At 38.3% G+C, this 13,330-nt stretch overlaps 1 protein-coding gene across 1 annotated transcript; it reads right to left on the reverse strand.

Moving 5' to 3' along the window:
• Positions 1-5,643: 5,643 nt before the first annotated feature.
• LOC118754824 (glucose dehydrogenase [FAD, quinone]-like) lies at positions 5,644-8,440 on the reverse strand. Its single transcript, XM_036489697.1, has 2 exons — positions 7,908-8,440; positions 5,644-7,834 (listed from the first exon to the last, which is right to left on the reverse strand). The coding sequence occupies exons 1-2, from the start codon at positions 8,068-8,070 to the stop codon at positions 6,114-6,116; spliced, it is 1,884 nt and encodes a 627-aa protein (XP_036345590.1). The 5' UTR covers positions 8,071-8,440; the 3' UTR covers positions 5,644-6,113.
• Positions 8,441-13,330: the final 4,890 nt, after the last annotated feature.

The raw sequence follows: 13,330 nt of genomic DNA on the forward strand, positions 1-13,330 counted from the left end.
AAATCGAAAGTACATATTGAACATTTTACTTCTACAAGTAATTTTTAGCAAAAAAAAACCGACTTAAAAAAAAATATATATATCTATATATATTTCATGATCCAATGATCACTACCTTTCCGATGCAAAAAGAATTATCGAAATCGGTTGACGTGGTCCAAAGTTATGCGGTAACATACATAAAAAAAAAAACAAGTAAGAAAGTCTAAGTTCGGGTGGAGCCGAACATTAAATACCCGGCGCAAGTATTAAATATATGTTTTTTCACCTTTCCGAAAGCTACCGCTAGATGGTAAGCCGGGGTGTATCAGTTTTCAGTAAATTAGCGTCCTTAAATTTCGAAATATTGCAGTTTCAAGCATTTCTGAAATTTACCATTATATGAAAAGTGGCCGTAATTTTAGTCCGATTTCAATATGTGTGCCAACAACTGTGCCAAGTTTGGAAGAAATTGGTGCAGCGGTTACCAAGATATACACATGTAACCATAAGTGGGCGTGGGTACGCCCATTTTCCAAAAATGTATAATATTCTAATTTTTCGTCTGAAAATTATTGTAAATATCAATTTTGAGTGAATTATCTTCAGTAGTTACTAAAATATCGCAGTTTCGTATTTCTGGAAATGACCGTTATATGGGAAGTGGGCGTGGTTACAGTCCGATTTCGCCCATTTTCAATACCAACCTATCTTGGATTAATGGAAACGTACATACCAAATGTTGAGATATCTACATTTCTGCTCGAGTTATCGTGTACACGGACGGACGGACAGACGAACAGACAGACATGGCTTAATCGACTTCTCTATTCATTCTGAGCATTTATGTATACATTTGTCTATATCTATCTCGATTCGTTTTGGCTGTTACAAACAACCGTTATGTGAACAAAATTAATATACCCTTGTGCACAAGTGCGCTCGGGTATAAAAAAAAATACTCCGACGAACTGATAATCTCCTCCTTTTTTGGAAGTCGGTTAAAAAGTATTGTACCTTATTACCTAACAAAGTAATACAATGCTCATGTTGAAATATTAACTCGGGTATAACGTTTTGAGTTTATGAACAACTGTCAAGTGTTCCCATTGGGGTGTTTAATAAGCATAGAGTTTAATTTGATATTTGTTTGTTTATTTTTTCTTATTCACATTTAGCCTGTGCCCGTACTCCAGGGTTTAGACAGAAATAGTCCGGAGTAGCCGAAGAAAAAATTTGCCTCGATAGAACTCTTCATGCTGATATCAGCCATACCAAGATTATTGGACACAAATAAAAACCAAAGCCAATAAAAGAGGTTAAAGTTCAACTTTTAAATTTTTTATAATTACATATGTACAATATCGGAAACTATTTGACCCAGCACAAAAGTATTGATACTAATTTAAAAATAAATTAAATACCTTTTACGCGACGTATATAGTATACACCTTTTTAAAACAAATTTGAAATAAACGCCATTTAAAAGAAAATATTTATATATATTGTGTTATTAGTATTTCTGGTTTAAAAATTAAAAAAAGGAAGCAATTATGTACACCAAGTGAAAGACCCCATAATTAACTTTATTTTTAAGTTATTAGTTTTTTGATGAGCTATGATTTTCAGAAGATATTAATATTTAAAAAAAAATCAAAAAAATTAACTTTAACCTTGATACCTTCTTTACATTTTACTGATGCCCCATAATTTTGGTAGGGTTGAAATCAGCTCAAAAGCTCTATCGAGTCACATTTTTGGTTTTTGCATAGCTAGATTGTTGATATTCTACACTCATGTGCACGGAACGACCTCGTACTATTTCTGATAAAATCCTGCAGTACGGGAACAGGCTAACTGTCGACAAGTTGGTTGCAGGTTTGGATCATCAAAGACACTAACCAAAGTCGGTAAAACAGGGTTGCATTCGCTTTAACTTTAAATAAAAGTGGTGTTTGAGGAGAGTTAAACGAAAATTATTTGTATGGCAAATTCCGAGTTAACGAGTAGTGTTTAACGTTTAACTCCAAAATGCTCAATAAACTCGAGTTAATGGCTCAACGTGAACATACTATAAATCAAAGACAAATAATTGGAAATAAATATAATTTTTTTAATTGTGAAATAAATAATAAACAACTAATAAAGAGATATCACTTCAGGAAATGTGCGTTGGCTTTCTATAAGGGGTATTCTATGAGTCTTGCAAAGCCCTTAGCCGTGGGTAACACAGTGCGGCGCCGCGCCATTGCGCTCTTACCGGAACACTGACAACACCGGGCGGCGCAAAGTACCAGCAAAGAACACACAAAAGAGAATTGGCACTTGTAAAATGTGCAGCACAAGGCGAATTTTTAAAATGTGGTGTTGCTAAAATTAGCCGCGATCCTTCCGAATGTGAAAATTATGTGTTTGTTGTATTTTTGGGTTTTGAACTTGGGTATACTTAAGTTGTTTTTGCCCAATCGATACCACCTTGTCTTAATTCACCTTAGTTCAACACCGGAACACTGACAACGCCGGGTGTCGCAAAGAACCAGCAAAGAACACCCGAAATAGAAGTGTCTCTTGTAAAATGTGCAGCACAAGGCGAATTTATACAAGGTGGTGTCGCTAGAATTGGTCGCGGTCCTTCTGAATGTGAAAATGATGGGTTTGTTGTATTTATGGGTTTTGAACTTGGGTATACTGGAGTTTTTTCTCAACCGATATCACCTTGTATTAATTCACTTTGGTGTAGCGTGCAGCAATAAAAGAAATGAGCTTTAGCCTGAAGTGGCGCAATTGCGCCAACACGCTGTGCTGATTCCAACAGTGGCGCTGGAGTTAGTGTTTCAGCGCCAAAAAATTTGCGCCGTTACCCACGCCTAGTTCTGTGGTACAAAAAACTAAAAAAAAGTTTAAGTTTTTATCTGCAGAACAGCGCGAACATATAATAGGGACAGTAAATACAATGCTTGAAGATAACTTAGGTAGAAATGTACTTGAAGAAAAGAGCGCTCGCCCTCAGCACAATTTCCAAATTCTGGATGAAGACATTCCTTCTACCTCGAATAGAGCAAAAACCCGTGCAACTTTTGACGAATTTAAAGATGCAACAAACGAATTTGCAGAAGGTGGGGTGCAATAACACCATACGCAATAAGGCCATAATGGTTTTATTTCGCTTTGCGATTGGAAATAAAGCCATAATTTCGATATAGCCTTATTTCCAACTGGAAATGGAAATAAAGCCATTATGGTCATGAGTGCGGCGCGACCGGGTGCGGCGTGGCGCGGCGTGGCGCGGCGCGGTGCGGGGAGCCAGCAAATGTGCACCCGCCAAATTATGCACTCGCAAAATTAAAACTTACCTAAGTACATATATTTATTTTTCAATATCCAATAAATCCGGAAATATTAAATAATTATTTATTTAATTTTATTAGTAATAATTTGTATCAATTTAAATAATTCAGTATCAATTTCAAATATTTTTCATTTTTGCCTCAATTTAATTCAGTATCGACAACTGGTGAGAGCTTGTACACACACATATTTTACGTTAACAGAATCGAACAAAAAACCTTATTCAGAATGGAACAAAAAATATTAATTAGAATTTCAACAACACTTTACATATCGTCGTTTAAAGTGCAAAACCGCGTATCAACAAAATGCAAGACCGCGTATCAACAAAATGCAAAACCGCGTATCAGCGAAATGCAAAACCGCGTATGTGAAGTTGTAGAAATTATTTTCTAGAGCATAAAAACACTCATATTTCATAATGGTTCTCTTTTTTATAAAGCAATCGCATTTCTGGCTAGTATATTTCAGGACGAATGGATAAGAATTGAGCCAAGAGCTTATGTGAGCAAATCCAATTTTTGGCAGCCAATGTCAGTTACGCGGTTTTGCAGAATGACGAAACGCGGTTTTGTACGTTAAACGACGATATAAATCAACAAACACATCATTTGGACGTAATGTTCTCTACGGCGAAAAATTCAGATTCGCCGGTAACACCGCCTTATTAATTCGCCTTGAGAGTGTCATTTCCGAATATGGCTTTATTACTCATTTGCACAAATTTGAATATGACTTTATTTCACTTCTGGATTGGAAATAACGCCATATGGTTTTATTTCCAAAACAAAATGGAAATAAGACCATATGGCGTTAATGCGTATGGTGTTATTGCACCCCATCTTTGCAGAGACAGTTTTTGAAAAAATTAATACGGAAATACAGATTTATTTGCAAAAATCGGAAAACAAAAGTTATGACGATGTTTTAAAATTTTTGGAGAAAGCTAAAGATTTGCACCTTCTTTCGTCAAGTCTTTCAAAGCAATTTTTAAACATATCAGCTAGCTCAGCAACTGGTGAACGAGTTTTTTCTGTGTCAGGCAGAATTCTGGAAGAAAGACGTACACGACTGCTTGGTGAAAACCTCGACAAAATATTATTTTTATACAAAAATATGAGCTAATGTCATTTTAAAATTACATACGTTGAATGAATATTGATACCAATTGTTTTTAGTTCTTTGGAGTACTCAGTATCGATACTTTTAAAAATCGGGTGCTGTCGATCCTTTTGAGAATCGAGTTCTGAGTACTTTTGGTATCGATACTGCCCAACACTAGCAAAATGTATTGCACACACAAAGGGAAATCTGAGTAAGTTTTCTTCGTAAATGTTACACGTCTGCAGCCATTGTTTACGGATTAACGGAAGAAACTTAAAAAAACTTTACACGAGAGCCTCTAGAAGACGCAGCTAATTTTTTTTCTTATTTGTGCAAATTGGTTCAAAGTGCTTCAAGGTATTTTTTCAACCAAGTTATTGTTTGGTGTTTTCATGGTTAATGCAGCGATTGTAAGAAATGTGATTCTAGTTGAACATTTGAAAACAACTTGGTACGTCTGGCTGTGGCTGAACGTGCAGAGGTGCTTGCTGTTATATGTTGACTTCCAGCAGGTTCGAGGGTACAAATGCCGTCAGCGCAACACATAAGTTTTTATTATTTTATTCTGTTTTTGGTTTTTCTTAATTACGAAAAAGCCTCTCTAAAGTGCAGAACCGAATCTAACGACGAAAAAAAATTGAAGTTGAACAGTTGGAGACAAATTTATAAAGCGGCTGTAACTGAGTATGTAGAGATGCTTGCTGTTATTTGCTAATCCCGTCAGCGGCAACGGGTTAAAATTATTTTAAAAATTTTTGTTTTGTATCTCCGAATTATGAAAGAGCATCTGTGAAGTGCAGATTTTTTTTGTCCAGTCTACCAAACTGCATACTCAGAATCTTTCTAGGAAATCTAATTAAAAAAGTTAGAATTTTTTTTGTCCAGGATGTTTCGGTTTTCTTCCATATAAAATAAATTGTGTGTTTTCGTTATATGGAAGCAAATGGGACAAAAAAAAATTCAAAAAAATCAACCGTAATTTTTAGCCATTTGAAACTTGTACTTTGTTCTACTAGAATTCCATGGGCCACGAAACTGCATGCACAGAATCTTTCTTGGAAATCTAATAAAAAAGTCCGAAATTTTTACGAAAGTTTGTTGATTTTTTTTAAATATTGCACAAAGTTTGAAAATTGGACTTACACGGGTTTTGTTAAAGAGCGAACTGTAGTATTTTTACAAAATAAAACTTGTCAAAATGTGGTGCGGCTATAATTTTTTCGACCACTGTACATTCATAGAAACATTTACGTCACTATGCTCATACGAACTCGAAATTGGCTTTTGACCTTAATTTTTTGCGCCGCTCCTGAGTGCTCATTTAATTTCCATACACAATTAGGTTTAACTTAAGACTTCGCATTCATGTAAACTACACATACCCATGTACACAAATACATTTACATATACATAAGCGCATAGATGTACCGATCTTGTTCAAACGTTTTTGTGCGTTTTACTTCTTGCTTCGTTGGAGAACTTTAGATTCATATACCAGTTTTAAATATTTACATGATTATTGATTTTATTAAGTTGTTTTTTATACTTATTTCACTTTCCTCATGTTCCGTTATTTTCTTCCATTCGAACTAGGAGACACTTAACCTAAATTCAGTACTTAATGCAAAGCAATGTTAACTTTATTTTATTTACCTCTATTCTTAACTTTTACTATTTCACTTTCACTGCCAATCGCCGCGTATCATATCCGCTGCTTTTTCTCCGATCATAAGCGATGCCGCATTGGTGTGCGCCGTCGGCGGGAATGGAATGATGCTTGTGTCCACTACTCGCAAGCCCTCTATGCCGTGTACTTTTAACTCGGCGTTAACAACGGTGGTGGGATCACTTTCAGGGCCCATGCGACAGGTAGCCACCTGGTGGTGGAGCGTGTACGATAGCGTGCGTATGGAGCAGCGCCAGTAGGCGTCAGTCCCGAAGGTGTGCTGTTCACAACCAGGCAACGGAATATCATGTATACGCGTACCCAATCTCTGCATAGCCGGTGTTTGAGTGATGCGTATTGCCTCTTTGATGCCTTCCAGCATGAATTGCACATCGTCTTTGTTGTAGTAGTACTTAGGGTTTATGCGCGGCCACTCAAATGGATCTCTGTTATGCAGCCAAAGGTGTCCTACAGATTTCGGATGAAATTGCATTATTAGAAAACTAAAATGATCCTGTTGTGAGACCGCCAACGGACGATAGACTTTGTCGTATAGTTCGTCTTTGAAATTGGCACCCTTCTTAAGAGCACTACCCTGATCTGCAGCTAAGCTGCCGGCCACCGTGATGATCTCGACATCGGGCATATCCGCAGGTTGCTTAGAGCTTGGCACCTTCAGGAACGCGAGCGCTTCCACGCCGCCAATTGAGGAGAGCATAGTACTGGGATCGCCAAGCAAGAATGATTTCACCATGCGCGGATTCAAATAAGCAACATCGAGTAATTCTCTAGTGGTGTTCACGGAAAATGTTGGACCGAAGTGGCACATATGATCGTAGAGTAGTTTGCCTACGGGCAATTCTTTCACTATTGGGACGCCGATAGCTTTGAGATTGTCTGCAGGTCCAACGCCAGATAACATCAAGAGTTGCGGTGAATTGAAGGCGCCAGCCGAAAGTATGACCTCCTTGCGCGCGCGTACCTTATAGTATTTATTGCGGTACACGAGTTCTACGCCAGTTGCGCGCTTTGTGACTGGATCTATTAGCACGCGGGTTACACGCGTCATTGTGACGATGCGGAGATTCTTGCGCTGATACCGTATCGGTTCGATGTATGCGCGGTATGCGCTATGCCGCCGACCGCGCAGCGTGTTAGCTTGTACGTAGGATACGCCTATCTGCGATTCGCCGTTGTAGTCAGTCCGCGGGTATCCAGCTTGCTGTGCGCCTTTTACAAACGCATGCACTGCTGGCGTGCGAAATTGGACATCCTCGACGCTCAACGGACCGGAATTATTATGATAGGGCGAATTCTCTAACCCAACCAAGTTGGCATTTTCCGATTTGAGAAAGTAAGGCAAGACCTCATCGTATGACCAGCCCTTATTGCCCGCTGCGGCCCAACGATCAAAGTCGCGTTTATTTCCGCGGTTGTAGATCATGTAGTTGATGGAGCTAGTGCCGCCTAACACCTTGCCACGGGGTAAGAAGCATTCGTTGTTGTACATGCCATAGCAGGCGCGTTTCTGTGGCGTCGATTTGTAGCCCCAGTTGGAGTGAGTGCCCTGCAGAAAGGCGGAAAGTACAGGCACCTGATGAAAAATGCCTTCCACGCCACCTGCTTCGATCAGATACACTGTCCAGTTGGGATTCTCTGAGAGCCGATTGGCGAGCACGCAACCAGCTGGTCCGGCACCGACAATGATGAAGTCGTATGTGGCATTTTGGCGCGGAGCTGTGCGGTGTAAGTAAACACTTAATCAATTAATTAACAACTCAACCTTTCATTAAACTACAGCGCCACTTACCGTCGTTGTAGAGCGCGTGCAGCAGAAGATTATCCAAACCGATGCCGAGCACTTGCTGTATATGCTGTTGCTGCTCCTGTGGCGACTGCTGCGCATAACTTAGCGGCACCAGCACAACTGCTAAAATTAAAAATCGCAGTAGCCAATAGAGCGTTTCGTTCATTTTGGACACGCAAGGAACTTAATTTTTCTTTCTTCGAAACTGTCGTAGGTTAGACTTTTAATTTCCCCAACTCCTTATACTTAACTGCTTGTGTTTGTTTAATTTCGAAATTCAATCTTTGCCTGTACTACGCGCTTGAAACCGAAGACGTGCTATTCAAGTGGTGTCGAAGCCGAGAATGTCAAGATCAAATTACAAACGCCGCTTCTTTCTTTCTTTTGCGTGTCGAATGTTTGTAATCTTATGCTTTGCTATTCTTTTAACTCCTTTCTTTTGCATTTTTGTACTTTTCGATGCGTTTTCTCTGGTTCATCGCCCTACGCGCACAATTCCTAACATTGGCAACGAACTCGAACTGTCCCGCACTCCACGAACGCGCTTTTGGTAATAAAACTGCCGTTGGCTTAATCAAGCGTCGTTGGCCTCTTGCGGTCGCTCTTACGTTTTGGCAATATCTTGGCATGGATATGAATGTATGTACAAACATACATAATAATAAAAACATACATATGTATGTACTTGCATACTTATTTATAAATGTTTATCTGCCCTTAAGCAAACAAGTTTCCCATATTTAAGTACACTTGTTTAGTTAAGTGACTATGTAAGTTTTTATGTATTTATTTTTTAATTTTTCATTCCATTTCAATAATTTATACCTAAGGCTTAAGATTACTGGTGCAGTAGTCACACCACCACATTTCGACGGTCGTCTGTCCACTTGTCTATCTGTCTCTCAGTTTATTATGCGCTTGTCCATCTGGTCTTCGAAAACGTGCCTAAGGAACCGGTTGACAGATTTATCATGGCTAATGAACGCAAAAATGCACACGCAATGCCGAGTTCAAATGTACAATAGATTGTTACGCTGGTTCTTCGCCTAGACTTGCAATGCTGCACTTGTATTCTCAGGTTTGTTTGCTTACATTTTCTGGGATTTACAAATGCCATACAGCTTCTGTTATTGTTTGTTTTCGGTCTGCGTCCATGAAGTGATCTTGAAGTCATGCGTAATTTGCTGCTTGCAGCCGCATACCTACTTGTTGTTAGTTGGTAGCGTTTGGCTTCTGTGCCAAAATAGCAAATACACAGTCTTCTAAGCAAGGCTTGGCATACCATAGTATTTAGATTTGGCTGAATACGAAAATGATCGACAGTCGCGTGATTGTTAGTCAGCAGTGCAGTCGATACCTAAACTTTTCCAAGGGGTGTCGATGTAAGTAGTATAGTAGAGCTTCTGGGTATGCAATCGTAGTTGCACGACTATATTCAATTCCTACTGTGGACGTTTACTTAGCCCCTTCGCGCACTGTGGACAACGTAAGCAACTCATGTGCGACATATGATAACCTACCCAGGTGGTGCAATTCCGACGAATTCGGTTTAAATGTCTAAGAGTCTGTTTGTGTGTAGGGTTGGTAACCCTCTACGTAATAGCCCCTTCCATTGAAAAGCTTCAACACGGCGGGATGAGACCTACTTTTATCCACGACTACCACAAACGTTTTAATGGCTATTATTTGAGGACATGCACGTGGAATGTCTGATCCATTAATGAGGAAGTTGCCTCCCCTAGGCTAGTTGATGTCCTTATTAGCGCAAACACAGACATCACCGCCACCCAAGATATGCAATGGATACGAGAAGATAAGAAGGCAATGGGACCTTGCGACGAATACTACACACGCAGTGAAGAGAGACTACCTTACCAAGTATTTGGTAATAAACTAAAACTTTATCTATTCTTCCTAAACCATTGTTTTCTAAGTCATACCAAAATAATTGTATTGTTTTTTGAAGAAAACCTTTTTTCGGATGTTTTTTTTGGGATTTATCATTCAGAAAGTATTCACAGAGTCAACAATTTTGCGCTCTAAAAGTTTCTTTTGTATAATTAGGACATGTCAGCGGACATATGTAAATACTGGTTAGGGGATATGGGTACTGGTTAGAAATTATAGTATTTGGTAATTAAATAGCAAACAATTTGTTCAAAATTATCCAATTGTTTTTTGTTTTTTCAATTCCGCTGCATTTGCCTCGCCGGTCTAATGGACCCCAGCCAATGCGAGTACAGCCACTCGTAGCTAAAAATACGAGTAGTCTCACGGATCGCTTGGAGGGAAATTTGTGTTATCCAAAATCTTCTTAAATAAGCACGGACAGTTTCTCAAAGCAAAAAGTGAGAAATATTTCTATGTTGATTTTATTCTGTTCAAATAAAATAGCTGATTCTAAAGAGACGAATACACCGAAATATGTACATATCTGTCAAACCTTCTAAAGTCATTTAAGCTACTTTAATTGAACGGCACAGATACATATGTCTGTATATATATGAAGAAGTACACGGAAAAATTATGGCCGAAATATGTTTTCTATGCGAGTTTCTTTATAATTTTTCGTAAATGTACATACGTATCTTCAAATTTGTTTGATGTACATATGCATAATATATCGAGCCCTAACCGCCAAAAAGACATAAGCGATATTTTTTTCAAAATTTTCTTTTTGATGCAGAAATGCATCTAGATGCTTTAGGAACATTACTGTATCAAAAAGAAAATTTTGAAAAGAAATGTAGCTTACGTCCTTTTGGCGGTTAGGGCTCGATATGCAAGCTCGCTATGTATGTTCCGTGCACTTCTAAGTCCTGAACAGTTTTCCATCGTAAGTCTTAGTATTGTTGTGAAAGTGCTTTTAGTAGTTTAGGCGTGATTCTTCAAAGACTAGTGTTACAGCTGCCCCCACCCTATGCAGTTCTTTAGCCTTATAAGTTACAACTTTCCCAAAAGGTATCATCTCTATCATTTATCACATACAAAAGCGCTTCTGGATTTATAAAATAAATATTTATATACTACTACATACATATAGGTACATATATGTACATACATACATAGGTATCTACTTACATACATTTTTTATTGGTTTACTTGCAGGTACATTTTCGTGTCCTACATCTTCATTCTGATCAACAATTCTACATGCATATGCACATATCTCTCAAGCTATAAGGAAATACCTGTAAATATGTTTGCACTACGCGTAAGTCTTAAGAATACGAGGCTATGTCTTATAGGATTACAGTTAACACATGTTAAATGGACTTGAACCAGTTAAGTGAACAAAACGTGTTTATAAACAAGTTAAATCGCATGCAATTGTTGTTGGAAATCGAACCAGTTAAGTCACTTAACTCGTGTGGAAACCTGTACAGCGCAGAGTTGTATCAGAAAGCTTTCTGCTTCAGCCAATCAGAAAGAGCCAAAAGCTTTCATTTGACACGTCAACACTCAAAATATTTATATTTATTTGTCATGGAAGTTGGGCAACTCTTTTGGATCAGCGTGGAAATTAAATCTGAAATAATTTTCGAGGTATGGATGTCCCCATACAACCCCATACAAACTCGTTTGCCCACAATAGGGGTATTAACCAAATTGAATAAGTGACCTGGCACTCGGGCAAAAGAACTGATTAGCTCAAGCAAAAACTTTGACCACTTTCTCTGCTTTGAGTTACTCGGGGCTCGAATCGCGGCACTCGCTATCGACCGTAACTCGTATCGAAATTTGATCTTGAGATCACTTCGTCAATATAAATAGTATTTGGGGAGAAAACAGCGGTCATTTTATTCGACTCGATGCGAAACGAATAATCATTCCATCACGAATGCCGCGATTACGGTCCAGCTCTTTTGACCGCGCGCCAGGTCGTTTGCTCAATTTGGTGAATATTCCTACAGTTCATGGCCATGACTAAGTATCACAAACACTTCAACTTGAAGGACAGTTACGTTCTTCTCTAAGGATAGACGTTATCCTACTCTGAAAATATCGCGGCTCCCGAGCAGGGTTCTGAATTTAGATTCATCCGTAAGTATTATGGATATAACAAACCTTTCAGCAACTTTCGGTTCACATGATTCAAAAGGCATATCTAATACATACCCCTAACCTATTTAGTTAATATGCTCCTACCATTCTAGGTCATAATTATTTGGATCGCGATTTAAAGATTTCAGTATGTGAGGTTTTGAGTCGGCATCCAAAAGTAATAAATCTGGGGTGGTAAATTGAGTAATGCATTAGGTGCCTAGATGGCTATACACTGGGGATGGCCAGAATAAGCCTTTTTTCACCGAAAGCTTAAAAAGCTTAGCAAGTGCCCGGCTATAGAGCTATCTTGAAGTTCCAAGATGGAATTAGGTATCTTTCCAAACGTTCCTAGTAGGGATTCGTATAGAAAACTTGTTCTAAAGAATAAGTGGCAGAGTTGTGTTGTCTAAGCATCCTGAAACTTCGTAGAAGTTGGTGAGAGTTTCACACATCGTGGAAGCTGGTCAGAGTTTGCGGAGTGACAGAGTCTAATAGCATGCATTTAGTCTAATAGCATTCCTAGATTTTATCAAAACGGTTCACGAAAAGCGAAAAAGCTCCTTGGGACAACAATATTACAATTCCTTGCCTAATTGAAATCGTTTCTCTTGCAAAATAAATCAATATCAGGGATATATAATTACATACATTTATACAAAAATACACCACCGCAATTTAAATAATTATTCAATAGAAAATGAAAAAAAATGATTGGCAACTTCATCAAGTCCCGTCACCGGCTACGTCACGCTAGCAAAGCCATGCGCTGCAATTACCGGTTCACGCCTTTGCGCTTGAATTTATACATTTAATGCTGAACATTTTGAACAGAACTCGTTTCACTTCTTTTCACACAATAGAAAAGGAAGTCAAAGAAAGAGAATGGCAGAACCCAATAAACATTTTTGCTAAATCTCAATTTGAGGTGCATTTGAGAATCAGTCCTTTTCTCAAATCTCAAACGTTAATTCCCAAATGCATCTCAAATAACTGTTGATAGCGTTCACAAACTAAAAGATAATTTTTTGTAATGAAAATTTTCTTTATTTTCAAATTGAGAAATGTTGAATTCTCAACTTTCTCTCAAACGTAAGTGGAGCGGAACGAAATGAAATCCCGTTACTCGCATCGAAATACTGGTATAGTGTTGCCAATGGTACACGTAAGAGAGTTTTTATAGGACAGTAATTTTTGTTTATGCAGTTTAACAGTTTATTTAATAGCTTATTTATTCAGTTAGTTTAACAAAGAAAAATACGGTTGATGTAAAAAATTGGTTGCTTAGTTTGTTTTGAAATTAGACAAATTGCGAATAACAGCGACCGCATGGTCGAAGAGCCATTTTGCGACTGATGTAGCAGACTACCCATGGACTTGCG

Source organism: Rhagoletis pomonella, unplaced genomic scaffold (assembly GCF_013731165.1).
Source record: "Rhagoletis pomonella isolate Grant_MI unplaced genomic scaffold, Rhpom_1.0 Rhpom_scaffold_04695, whole genome shotgun sequence".
In the NCBI taxonomy this organism is placed as follows: domain Eukaryota; kingdom Metazoa; phylum Arthropoda; class Insecta; order Diptera; family Tephritidae; genus Rhagoletis; species Rhagoletis pomonella.

Excerpts from the sequence above, each read along its gene's own strand:
- LOC118754824 (XM_036489697.1), bottom strand. The coding sequence starts at position 8,070 with ATGAACGAAACGCTCTATTGGCTACTGCGATTTTTAATTTTAGCAGTT. Across the intron at positions 7,835-7,907 it reads GCACGCGCTCTACAACGACG|CTCCGCGCCAAAATGCCACA; the intron begins GTAAGTGGCGCT and ends TACACCGCACAG.